This window comes from Mauremys reevesii, linkage group 8 (assembly GCF_016161935.1).
Source record: "Mauremys reevesii isolate NIE-2019 linkage group 8, ASM1616193v1, whole genome shotgun sequence".
NCBI lineage: Eukaryota > Metazoa > Chordata > Testudines > Geoemydidae > Mauremys > Mauremys reevesii.
In genome coordinates, this window is record NC_052630.1 from 28,401,165 (window position 1) to 28,415,223 (window position 14,059).

The 14,059-nt window shown below is 41.8% G+C and overlaps 1 protein-coding gene across 4 annotated transcripts in view; it reads right to left on the reverse strand.

Annotated features, from left to right (window-relative positions):
- The window catches only part of LOC120369855 (rho GTPase-activating protein 7-like), a 155,296-nt gene that overhangs the window by 19,671 nt on the left and 121,566 nt on the right, over window positions 1-14,059 (reverse strand). For 3 of the 4 annotated variants that reach the window (XM_039483563.1, XM_039483565.1, XM_039483564.1), the window contains 5 exons: window positions 9,822-9,893; window positions 7,010-7,091; window positions 6,127-6,190; window positions 1,151-2,535; window positions 529-699 (listed from right to left, as the gene is read on the reverse strand). In XM_039483563.1, the coding sequence (XP_039339497.1) occupies window positions 529-699; window positions 1,151-2,535; window positions 6,127-6,190; window positions 7,010-7,091; window positions 9,822-9,893 (1,774 nt within the window). Of the gene's footprint in view, window positions 1-528; window positions 700-1,150; window positions 2,536-6,126; window positions 6,191-7,009; window positions 7,092-9,821; window positions 9,894-13,408; window positions 13,432-14,059 lie in introns of those variants that run through there. The other variant, XM_039483566.1, reaches the window with a different exon arrangement.

Genomic DNA, 14,059 nt, shown 5'->3' on the forward strand with positions numbered 1-14,059 from the left:
CTCCCATAAAGAAATCCTCATTACAAGCTGAAACTCTTGCAGAATATACTACCATCCTTATAAGAGTGGCAGGTTTCTCTGTTATGCCCCTATGTTCAGGTGCTAGAACCCCGCATAAAGATGCAGAATTGTTATTGCTGATCACAATGGCAGGTGAATTTTATTTATTTATTTAAGCGACAATCAGGATAGAAAGGGTTGGAGTGGGTCTCTGTCCCAGACCCTAATTCCCTCTATCTCAGAGGAGTTCTTTTAGAGAAAAGCCCTATGAACAGGCAAGCTTCGGGAGAAAGCAAAGACTGAAGCTTGGTCTGTTATTTAAGTTATCAATAATGCCAACTGTAGGAAAGGGTGAGAGTCTGGGTGAAATCCTGGCCCCACTGAAATCAGTAGCAAAACTCCCATTGAGACGGTGGGACCTGTATTTCACTCCAGATGTGCATATTCAGTTCAGAGCAGGATAAGAGCCATCTGCTTTTGCCAACTGTCATTTTTCCTGAAGTAGACTATGTTAACATAACAACTTACCAGTTCCAGCCCTGTTTACTGGAAGGAGAGTATTTGTCCATTAAAGCAGTGAGTTTCAACAAAGCAAGTTTCTGTATTCGGTTTAGGTGGGCTGCTGACTGGTTATCAATTTGTACAGAAAGGCTTTCCAAGTTTACAGTCTCCTCTGTAGACCAGTGTCGCCTCTCATGTCTAAGGAGTAAACATTATTTAGGTTAAAGGAATGTTCTTATTGCTCATGTCAGGTCTCTGCCTAAAGCAATGGAACACTTATGGAACATTTTGTCCTATCAATCACTTCAAAAGTGACCTGCTGTTTCCAAGCAGATTTTGGTTGCATTTTACAAAAAAGGTCTAGGCTATCAGGTACTCCACCAATGTGAAAGGTTCAAATTAGAGAGAGGAATGAGCCACAAAGTTTGGATCTGGATTTATCTCAGTGTTTATGTGGCCATCATCACCATGATCCACAGCACCTAATACTTGGATCTGGTTGGTTCAGGTTTGACTCTAGTTGAAATGGATTTAAATTTCTCATTGTTTTGAGAAGGTGATTGTGTTTTGGAGTAAGGGGACGACAGGGAAGTTCTTGGAGGTAGGACAGAAGGAGGAGGGGAAAGTTATAAAGAAAAATGAAGCTGACCTGTTGGAATGTGATGATGATGATCCCATCTCTGAATCTGTTATATATGCCAGTTCTGGGGAATCAAGCTCATTGCCATGCTTGCAGTTCTGTTTTCCATCAGCAGCTGGTAGATCTGCCAGTTTCTCTACTGAATGCTTTTTTATCTCAAGGTGGATTTCTTTAGGGGAAGATGGACATGGAGAGGTTGAGTCGTTCGCAAAATCAGAGTCTCCATCATCTGAGAACTTCTCAGTCCACTGATTGACCAACTTTCTGAGCCCATTGACATGTTCCATAACATTGTCTAGTTCTGAAAAAACGTCGTCATCACTAACTTCCGGTGTCTCCATCTTATTAAGATGAACAGGAATGTTGGGCACATTGTCATAGATACTCAGTCTGTTATCTATAAACGACAGAGGACTCAGAGGGGTCTCAGACTCCTTAGAACTAGTTCTAATTCTGTTCCGCCTACATCCATGAAAGCTTCCAGTTCTCCAGTTCACAGAAGTGTTGTCTGTGGGAGATAAGAAACTGTTTGTAAGTGCTTTGGGGAAAGTCCCAGGCTTATGGCCTTGTGGTACGTGAAACATTTGGTTCGCATGCAAATTGATTTCATTTTTGAAGTTTTGCTCAGATACATCGTTCCACAGAGAGAGCTTGCTGGAGTCGGAGTCCTCCGCATACACGCCTCCCCGTTTAGCATAGCTCCTGACTCTGATGATAGGACTCGGAGTGCTCACTGTGCTGCTGGTCTCAGACTGGCTGCTGCTGCTGCAAGTGTGGGGAGAATAGGAAGAATTCTTTTTCATCTGGCTGTCAGAGAGGTCACAAATTTCTACACAATTAAGGTTCTTCAGCTTCTCTTCATCCAGTCCCTCCAGAAGAACAGGTTCACCAATAGTGGGTTTGGCCTTTGACTGAGCCACTCTCTTTACACTGGAACTCCTTATGCGTAATTTCTCCATTTTCTTTAAAAAGCTCTTCCCCTTTTTTTGTGGTGGCTTATCCAAAAGCTTCTCCTCGCTGATGATGTTTAAGAACTCACTAGGAGAAGGAGAACAACTAAAAGTAGAGTCAGGAGAGGCCAGTTTACTTGAGGAACACCTTGAGGAACTAGTGCTGGTCTCAACATCCTCAAAAGTCTTAGGGAAGCTGATAATGTCACTGTCCCCACTGCTAGTACTGTGAATTGAAGACACATCATGCTTCTCTCCTTGGTCTGAAAAGGATATCTCCTCACTACCAGTGCTCTTAAGTCTTGGACTGTCTGGGACTGATGCACTAGACCCTTTTTCAGGGAAACCTTCTACGCTCTCCAGGCGAGACCATCTCTGACTGCACCTCTCATAAGCCCATTTGTTACTTATTGCACAAGGTTCATCGTCTTCAGATTCATCACTCTTAAAGTAAAGAAAGTACAGTTCAAGGGGCAAAGTCCAGCAAGTTTTAAAATATCTAAGATGCAATGAAAAAGGAGGTTTAACTTTTTATGCTTATTTTTGCATCACTGTAGTACTTTTAAATTTAGATTTCTACATTGTAACAACATTCAGTCTAAAGCCCTTCAGCATGAGCTTTGTTTTGCTTGAGAGGGTTTGGGGAGAGACAACACCTAAGCAGGCTGGAAGCTTTGTTAAGAGAATAGAACTGACTGGATAATGAAAAATCTGTTTCATGGCAACTTTCAAAGTTTGGTTTCAAAATCTAGTTTCTTTCAACATCAGAACAAAGCCAAAACCCCTAGAACATGTTCATGAAAGTGAAATTGTGTTGAATTGTCTGTTTTTTCAGATCAAAACCTGAGCTTTTCTATTAGGGAAGGGGCTAGCTGGGTGAGTAGGTGCATGCAGGGGATGGGTGTGTGTGTCTGTCTGCCTCCAAGGTGGCGGTTAGAGCACAGGCTTAGGATGTGAGAGACCCAGGTTCAAGTCCCTGAATCAGACAGAGACGGGACTCGAATGTGGATCTCACATCCCAGGCTAGCACCAAAGCCACCAGGCTAGAGTGAGAAAAAGTCTGGCTGTCTCTCCTATCCCCAAAAAACTCTCAAAAGACATACGTTTCCACAAATATATTGGTTTCAACAAAATAGCATATTTTGATGAAATTCCATTTAGTCCAAAGTGTCCCAACCAGCTATAAAAGAGAAATCAAATACTTTCAGGGAGGCACAGGGTGGGATTTCTGGAAGTAGCTAAATTGGGTGACCAGGTGTTTGGTTTTCTACCGGAACATCCGGTCGAAAAGGGATCCTGGTGGCTCCAGTCAGCACTGCTGACCAGACCGTTGAATGTCGGGTTGACGATGCCGCGCAGTGGGGCTGGCAGGCTCCCTGCTAGCCTCCGTGCTGCGTGGCTCTCGGGAAGCAGCCAGCATATCTCCCCTGCGTCTCCTACGCACAGGAGCAGCCAGGGGCTCCGCACGCTGTCCCCACCCCAAGTGCCATCCCTGCAGCTCCCATTGGCTCAGAACCGCAGCTGATGGGAGCTGTGGGGGTGGCGTTTGCGGACAGGACTGCGCACAGAGCCACCTGGCTGCGCCCCTGCGTAGGAGCCCGGGGGTGGGGGGCATGCTGCTGCTTCTGGGATCACCCTCCAAACCCCTTGGCCCCAGCCTGGAGAACCCTCCTGCACCTGAACTCCCTGCCTCACCCTGGAGCCCCCCCCTCCCCCATACTCCAAACACCTCGGCTCCACCCCCCAGCTCAGAGCCCCCTCCTATGCCCCAAACCCCTCATCCCTGGCCCCACCCCAGAGCCCGCACCCCCTCTCACATCCCAGCACAGTGCCTCAGCCTGGAGCCTCCTCCTGCATTCTGAACTCCTCATTTCTGGCCCCAATCCAGTGCGCCCACACCCCCAGCCGGAGCCCTCTCGCTCTCCCACAAACCAGCCCCTTGAGCCAGCCCAATGAAACTGAGCGAGTGAAGGTGGGGAGAGTGAGCAACAGAGGGAAAGGGGGAATGGAGTGAGCCGGGGGGGCAAGGCCTCGGAGAAGGTGTAGGGGGCGGGGCAAGTGTGTTCAGTTTTGTGCAAGTAGAAAGTTGGCATCCCTCTAGCTAAGTGACTTAGGCACACTAGTCCCATTGACTGTCAAGGGGCTTTGTGCTCTTAAGTGCTTTAGAAAAATACATCCGCAGTGCGCACTCCATAATTCTCTAGCCACTCATTTGTCTGAAAACAAAAGGCAGTGTCAGTAGCCAACAAACAAGTTAAAAATGTATCCAAATCAAAGGACGAGCACACTGAGTGCAATAAAACAAGTGTGTGTAGGTTCAAGTGACTGACAGCGATATATGGAACTTTTCACCTAATAGCATAAGAGAAGCAAAACCTTCCTTAATCAAAATCCCATTCTCATAATGGGCACCTGCATTGGCAGTCTCAAAGGGTTTGTCCACGCTACGGAAAATGGTATGAGTTTTTTTAAACATGATAATTAGCTCTCTTTAAAATCCCAGTGCAGAATGGCAAAACTAGTCAAGGGAATCCTAGGCTTTTCCCTATTGTGGACAAGCCCATGGAGAATAAATTACCTTCTCACTTGAAGACAGACAAGGTGAGTGAGCAAATATCATTTATTAGACCAACTTCTACTGGTGAGAGATGCAAGCTTTTCAGTGAAGGCTATGTCTACACCGGCAATTGAACGACAAAACTTTTGTCTTTCAGGGGTGTTTAAACCCTCTTGCCCCGAAAGACAAAAGTTTTGCCGCGACAAGCACCAGTGTGAACAGCACATTGTAGGCAGGAGCGCTCTGCCAACAACACAAACGCCACTCGGTGGGGGGTAGAAGTTTTTTTGTCAGTAGGAGAGACAAACAGCAGATACGCTGCATGACTTTTAGTGGCATGGTTGTGGTGACACAGCCAAAAGATGTGTCGCTAAAAGATGTGTAGCATAGACAGCCTTACACAGAACTCTTCTTCAGTTCTGGGAAACGCATTCACAGTGTTACAGCTAAATACAAGGTGGAACAGATTGTTTAGCATAAGTAGTTAACACGTATTTCAAGGGACCATTCAAGCTGAAACCTCTCATTAACACCTCTCCAGTCACAGAGAAGGGGGCGTGGGTAGTTAGTGGGTTAAAGACTGTTGTAATAAGCCACAAATCCAGTGTCTCTATTTAAGTCCATGATTTTTAGTGTCTAGCAGAATTATGAATTTAAGCTCCCAGGCTCATCTTTCGAAAACATTCTGCAGATCTCCTTTGAGAATGAGGACAGAGGTCAGACAGAGCGATCGCTTTGTGAAAAGTGTTCACTCACAGGTGATCTGGTGTTTGTCTTATTTTTTCTTTGTGAATTAATTCAAGAGCATAGGTGACTGTCTCATTTCACCTATATAGTCGTTATTGGGTCATTTAGTGCACTGGATGAGGGACACCACCATGTTGTTTTAAGCATGTGCAAGACCCATAGATCTTGAAAGGTGTGTTGTGTGGGATGTTGATCATCACAGTGATGGAGCTATTTCTATAGGTTTTGCATCTGTTGTTCTGGCAAGGTCTGTTGCCACTTGGAGTTGGTGTGTCCTACTCTAGGGGGGAGCTTGCTTCTGATGATGAGTTGGGGGATTGTTTGGAGGCCAGAAGAGGAAGTTCAGGCCTGAATAAGAGCTTTGTGTAAGCTCAATAGCTTGTCTCTCTCACCAACCTTGTCTCTCTAATATCCTGGGACCAACATAACTACAACACTGCAGAACCTCACCTATAGATCAGTTGAGATACAAGGATACAGAAAGGTTGCACAGAGCCCTCCTCTGAGCACAATTTTTCAGGCCCTGACTCTGAAGAGTCTCCCTAGTCAGAGCAGCACTTAAGCACATGTTGAGTCAGGGCCCCTGTGCAGTCCACTTGTCAATTCATAAGCATTAAAAATCTATGAGTAAAACTTTTGTCTTACTAGGCAATGACATGTGCGCCAAGTTATGTTATTTTTTTTAAATGCTCTATTTGGCTAAGTTATGAAATGAAAATTTAAAGACATACCCGCTTTCTCTGACGACTTATTTCCACTTTCATTGCTGCACACTTGTTCAGTGTATTTAACCGTCTAGGGGAAGGGGGCGGGGGAGGGGAGAAAAAAAAAAAAAAAAAAAGGACTTGAGACCTTAACCCAAATTATTTTCTTGAATAAAAGCAGACAGACAGACATTCTCATAACTGCTCTTGAACTCTTAAAAACAGTCTGAACTTCTGCCAGTAGTAACTGACTTTCTGCTGTGGGTTCCTGAAATGCCCTCAAACCACCAACCCAGTTCTGCAGTTACATGATGTCTACAGCTAGAGTCCTCCCCTCACCAAGTCTGAAGAGAGGACTATAACCAATCATTAATAAAAGCTTAAGAAACCTTTGGTGATTGTGAAGGATGCTACATCAATGTAAGACTTTGGCAAAGAAAAAAAAATCTTGGTCAAATTAATGTTTTAAAACATAAGAAAAAAACTGATGGGACTAAAGTAGATCACTAGGACTATCTCAGGTTGTTTGTTTGTTTTTTTAAATCATATCACATAAGTAATCACTTTGGCATCAATGTGAAATGCTGAGATGTGATTCTGATGGTGAATGGATTAAGTGATAGCCAGAGTAGTATATTCCATCGCACTCTGTACACAGAGAAAATAGCTTTGCTATAGAGAAACTCATTCACTTAAGCACCTACTTAACTTTTAAGTATGTCAGGCCATTGGTTTCAATGGGACTTAAGCATTTGCTTAAGAGCTTTCCTGAACTGGGATGTTAGACAAGTCATCTGTTAAACAAAGAAAAACAACATACCCTCAAAAGGAGTATGTTAAATGCTAAACATTATAAGCATAATTTTCATGTGTGCTAGGCTGGGGGAAAATTCAAACTAATAATATTTACCTGTACAGAGAATCAATAGCATCTCGATCTAAAAATTCATGATCTTTCCTCACAGTTTTAATGTCGATAGGAAACTGCATGTCTGTGAATACAAAATATTTATAATTAAGCTTGGAGGGTTTAGATTTTTATCAGTAAAACATCAATTTTATCATACACACAAAAAGCAATGAAAAAATATATCCATCACCATTAATCGAGATTTACAGTTAGGCAAAGTAAGAAAAACACTGCTTGAGAACTTAAGAGTTTGATTTAAGGCTATTTACTTTGTCTTCATCACATATCAAAATATACAATGTGTTTTAATGGTAATAAGCTTTAACTTTTTTCTTCTCAACAACTCATTTAAACAGTCATAAAATAATTGTCTGACCCTTCCATTGCATGACCTCTCCCAATAATTTCCTGCAACTGTGAAACTTAAAAAAAGATAAAAATTGAAAAAAGCTTAAAAAAAAAAAATCACACACTGATATCTCCTGAAATTATTTAAAAAAAAAAAATTTAAACAAATTAAATTCTGCCAACCCTACTTCTCTTTTGACAAGGATCATAATATGAACATCTGCAAAGAAGTTAAACAGTACTTGCCATCACATTTCATTTTAAGCTAGATAAAACTAAATAACTAAGGGCCCCATCCTCCAAGCAATTACATATGCATAATTTTACGCACATGCCCTCAATGGGATTACTCACACGCAGGGCTATCCCTAGAGGAGGTGCAGTACCTGGGACATAGGCGCCGAGTTTCTAATCTGCTGGGGGTGCTCCCCCCAGACCTCACCCCACTCCACCCTGCTTCTTTCCACACCCACCCCACCCAAACACGCTGTGCTTTTGCTCCTCTCCCCTCCCTCCCAGAAACTCCTGACCATGAAACATCTGCTCCGCAGCAGGCGCTGAGAGGGAGGGGAGGCGCTAATCGGTGGGGCCTGGCTGAGGGGCAGGAGGTGCTGGGGGGAGGGGGAGGTTCTGGTAGGGCGGCTCCTCCTAGCCCCCGCACCTGCTGCTCACCTCCTAACCCCACTCACCCACCTGGCTCACCTCCTCATGATTTTATCGAAGTGCAGGGCCCCCCAAAGCGTGGGGTCTGGGGCAGTTGCCCTGATTCAATGTAACCAAGGGACAGCTCTGCTCATTTGCATAAATGTTTGCTGGACTGGGGCCTCAGTGTTTACAAGACTAGGCTATTAGGTTGCATTAAACCAAGGTTCTTAGTTTTATTTAACTTAAACTGAAATGTGATGGCAAGCAGAGTCTAAATATTTTGTCAAAAAAATACCAAAATTGCTAGAATCACGATAAAGTTACGATATGGCAATACCTGTATTTATAAAACTGGAATTTCTTACAAAAATCTTGTCTATGGTAAGGACCTGCCCACTACACACAGCCTAGACCAGGGATTGGCAACTTTTGGCCCACAGCCTGCCAGGGTAAGCACCCTGGCACGCTGGGCCAGTTTGTTTACCTGCTGGGTCCGCAGGTTCAGCCGATCACGGCTCCCACTGGCCGCGGTTCACCGCTCCAGTCCAATGGGGGCGGCCGGAAGTGGTGGCCAGCACATCCCTCGGCCTGCGCCGCTTCCCGCAGACCCCATTGGCCTGGGACACTCTGCTTAAACTTTAATGAGTTCAACAAAACATGCAACACCTGAGTAAAGTCAGTTCTCCAGTTTAAAAGTATGATTAAAGTTTGACAGCCCAGATTTTGAGATCTACCCTCCCAGATCAAGGAGCCTGCTAGTTCCACTGGCAATGTTTTTCTTGGATTCTTTTATTGAGATTTAGATATCAAGCAAAGTCAGAACACTGCATTCCATCCTCAGGCTAATTCAGAGAGCATTATGCAGTATGGTACCCTGAGTATCTACACAAACTGTAAGGCTGCATATATAACGCTAGTTTATATCTACTATCTATTTCAGTCTGACAAAGGATATCATGAGACACCACATTTTAAGGCATATGACTTCCAAGCTCAGCTTTGACTATTTGATTTCTCAATCTTAATGTTGCAATCACTGATTTGTTTGCTGGTCTGTTTTAAAGAAAGGAAGTGTTGCCAGTGATGTTTGTAACTTCCTTGATCTATAGCTATTTGGTTTCACGTCCCCTCAACCCAGCTATCCTAAATCAAAAGTTTAGACTGATAAATATTAAAAAGCATACTTCTAACATGCACACATAAAACTGCTCTGTTTTTAAATGTTTATAACTTTAAAATGACAATCATTTTTTTCCAAACTTGGAATTACCCTTATAGCCCAATAACACTATGAGAACAAGCTGAGACTGAACTTACAATCTATTTGAGACATTTCTGATTGGAAGAGTATTCCCCCACTTTAAAAAGTGGTCAAACAACTATGTTCAAGCATTTCTGGAAGGGTAGAGAGAGAGCTTGAGGGATTGCTAGGAGTAAAAAACTAAACGTGGAAAATTTCAGCCAAAAAGGAAGGAGATTGAAAAAGTTCTGAGCTATTAAAAAGTAGGGAAACTGAAATTCAACCTGAATTTCAATCTCTGCTACCAGAGCATATTACTCATATTTGCTCCCCATTTTTTTTAAACCCTTTACATTGCTGCTCAAACATTAACTTAAGATATAGTTTCCATGCGCACAACTCAACTCCATGTTTTGTTTGTTAAACTGTATCAGATTAAATTTGTATGAACTGGTTACAACAATATGGCTGTGCCTACAGTATAGTGTGGTCAAAGGTACTGGGCTCTGAACTTTTTTTTTTTTTTTTTTAAAGGGATTCTAGTTGGATTTAATATCAGATGTACGGATCATACAGTACCTTCAAATAACTGAGCATATTGGGGGAAACCAGCAGCCCTCAGCCAGTCACAGGCTTCTTTGGCTTCAATTTCTGTAATAAAACAAAAGGTTGACTTTCAGTGGTGAACAAAAAATTTAGAGATCAAGCAATTAGGGTAACTTTTTAAATAAGCAAGGTTATTCTGTATGACCCCACAAAGGTGGATTCCTGAGGACACCTGCATATGTGAGTTCTGCTAGTTTACCATTTGGCACCACACACACACACTATTTATTCCACTGTAGAGTAGATGAAAACATACAAATATGTTGAAAGTGGGGTATATTTACTATATAGTATACCAGTCTACATCATCCATTTGTGAAAATCTTGTGCTCTGAAACATCTGTTATACGTTGGAATGAACAAAAAAGGATATATGATACATATGTCCAGCTACTGGTCCAAGATATCAATGCCCAGTCACACATACTGACTCTTAGGCATGACAGCAGGACATACACATAGCAGAGAATACTACTTTATTAGTTAAACTGGAAGGCCAGCACACCATTAGTAACATTGAACACCACTTACTAGTTCTTAGTAACAAGAATTTGCTCCAGTATAGTACGTTGGTAGAGTCTTAATATTTTGTTCCTTGCCCATTATCAATTCCACTTGGTAGTTACTTCAGAACAACAGATATCAGGAATCAACTGCTCATTTTATAGCAATTATGGCCAATACTATAACATTCCCACAGGAGCAGAGGCAAAGCATAACCTTACAGAAATACAGAACACTCACCAGATGCCTTAAAAATGTAAACAAGTTTAGTATGCTGTTGGAAGAGCACATACCAGCTGCTTCTAAACTGTGCCAATATTGGAAGTTACTAGTGTCTGTTGTGGAGGAGAGGAATCCTGAACTGCACTCGTCTCCTTCCTAGGTATACTTCTAGTTGAGTTATGAGTACAACCAAACTGTCAAGGCTTGTCTGACACACAGACAGTCCCTGTGCATTCTCCTCAAATCTTTAGGAAGAGCTTCAGAATCTGGCATATTAGACTGAAGGAACAAACTGGTTTGTTAAAATATGTTTTCTAAACAAAAAAAATGCATTCCATACATTTATGCATAGGAATGCATAGCCTGATTTTGCTTGAAATATTCAGCAGTAAGTTACCAGTTTAGTAAGGTGAATGAATTAATCTATGTATTTCTAGTTTTTTCATGAATTTACTGCTTTGCTCCTTCTTCATAAAGTGAATTTTAAATCTCTCAACTCTGAATCTATTTTATTACTAAGTCAAATAAGCTCAGTTTGATTAATTTAGGTAATCCTATTGCAATGCACACCCAAGCAACCATTTTCACCTTCAAGTAAGGAGGTAGGTTGAAATGACATTTGTTTTAAATAGACTGATTCACTTCTCTCCATTTTTTAAATTTTTTCACAAATACTTATTTCTATGCCACTATGCCAACTTCAACAGTCTAAATACACCATTGCTGCTGCTCTCATAATACACATTTCAGGTCCAACTGCCCCTAGTTTGCACATAATTTTATCAAAGCATAGCCTTTAACAAAAAAAAAAAATCAGGAACAGATTGATAAATCACACGCACATTCCTAAATGACATACCCACAATAAGGGAAAAGAAGAAGAAATAATCTTTAGGCATTACCTTTACTAGGAAAAAAGCTTTGTTCTTAACTCGAGCTGTCTTCACTAGAATTTGACCTTGTGTTAGGTAAGGCCATTTTAGTTTTCACACAAATCAGCAGGTCAAGGAAACCCTAAGTTCACTCAACCTACTAATTCCGCAAAAAGTAACTACGCCCTGCCTTGTCTTCATTAGGACTTTAACTCGCGTTAATTAAGTTAAGCACATCTTTTTTCCAGCAAAGACGGAAGAGTCTACATAGTCCCATAAATGTTAAATAGTTTCCCAGGTTACAGTAACCCAGAGCTTCCTTCTGAAACTACAGCTACATTTCCACTGCGAATTGAATCAAGAAAAAACTAATCCAGGAAGGAAGCTTAAAAAATGTTTCCATTAGTAATTTTTCCATCAGCTAATGATCCTGGACACAATGACCTTATCACCCCAGTGGTGGTCCCCTCTGGAACAAGGTCAAGGCAGCTTCGGAAAAGTTGTACTGCTATCACCTCTATTCTGTAGCTAAATGAACTTCTACCTTCAGGTATTTCAATGCAGCACTGTACACAAAGGTTACAGATACTACAAAGTTCTTTACTTTGGCCTGGTTTACACTACGAGTTTATCTCGAATTTAGCAGTGTTAAATCGAATTAACCCTGCACCCGTCCACACAACGAAGCCCTTTGTTTTGGTATAAAGGGCTCTTAATATTGATATCTGTACTCCTCCCCTTTGAATACCTTCATCTTGGCCTGCTGCCCCTCTGTTACCAGGCTTCTGTACAGGAAGCATCAATACACTCCTTACTCTATATCTGTTCCCATGTTACAACTTTTGAAACAATCTAGCAGTTATTATTTCACTGATAGAAATGGTTGCCAAAATGCTCTAAAAAGTCGGTGGATGCCACGGACATCCAGGGAAGATTTAGGTGCAGTTCTAATGGGAATTAAGATCATTGGAAAATAGAGTCCCAGCTGTTTAGATATGATCTAAGGACATTCCCTACTCTTCCGCCCCCCCCCCAAAAAAAAACCTTTACCAATATGATACTAATCAACCTGAGAGGAGGAAATAAACCTTATCAAAAGGAAAATTTGTGTTGACCTACATCAGACTCCTGATGTGCCAGGCCAGTTTGCAGCCTCACAGCAAGGAAATTTAAGACATACGATGTCTGAAGAGCTATTTGGCAGCAATGGCATACATATTAAATACCCAACTGATGTTTTCTATGGATGCACACAGAGTGTTCCATCACCCCCAAAATGTTAACACCTGAAAAAAGGGCAATACTCATGAAGGCATGGCACTGTATTGCACCAACAGTATAGTATCAAACTTGGGCACCAAGTGTTAGAGATGTAACAAGGAACTTCTGAATCCTGGTTTAACTGAGCTACTATAATCATGAATATTATTGCTCTGTAAACTAACACAGTGCTTTAAAAGCGTAGCTAAGAGCCACGAAAGCTCAGTGAGGACTAAACTGGAGTCTGAGATATCCGTTTATGTAGAGCAGAGCCCATCGCCTTACAAATAGTTATTTAGCCTGTTGAAATGGTCACCCATGTTACTTTTTGATCAGGGAAGCAGCCTAGCCTAGTAGTTTATGCAGAAGAAAGAGACATGAACTCTTGACTCCTAATACCTGCTCTGTCCCACGGCCACTTTGCCCCTCCCAGTCTCAGTTCTCTTCAACTGTGAAATCAAGGTATGTATTTTACCTTAAAGTGGTATGGGGATTAATAAATATTTGTACAGTTCTTGTAACAGGTGTACAAACTTTGTGTGTTAGCCACTATCGATAACTACCAACCTCACTAAATTATTAGAATTGTTTTTGCCCCTATACAATTACACAGATACTACAACAGGATCTATCAATAGACTTATTGACCAATTCTTTAAAAATAGAGATGCTAGTAAACACAGGATGATTCTAACTGCTTACTCTTTTTTTATGCCAATATAGCTGCTCAGATGCTTGTAGGGAAGGAGTCAGCCCCTCCTAAATAGAAGCAGGAAATGGGAGATCCTTTGAAAAGCTGGCGCAGGAGTGACACTCCAAATTCTATTACAATTACATCCTCTTTCTCAGGATTGAGCAGAAGGCAGATTCCTAGAGATCGTACGGCATTATCTGTATATGGTATGAAATACCAGAGTTACTCTGACATGGCAACTCCTCCTCACACATTAAATACACTGTTTGGTTTTATAAATATTTAAGCAGTTGGAAAATTTCCATTTCCTGCAAGCCCCATTAGTTTATCAGAGATTAGAGGCAGCACTTTAAAATTAGCTGTTTTCTCTTGCGCCAAAGGTGATAGGGTCACTGCCAAATGTTTATGGGAAGCAAAACAAAAATGCATGACCTGTGCCAATTTTCCATATAGGATTGTAATAGAGTTACGTAGGCTGGTTATCACATAACCAAAATTTAGAAGGGATGATTAGGTTCAAAAAACCAAACAAATGCTCACATTAATATGAATGTTCATGTTTTTATTAAAATGTCAATGAAGATTTGAATTTAAGCATACCCTCTGCAGTGTTTGCTGCCCAAGAACAGCAGCCCTGTGATAGTAGAGGAAAGGCAGAA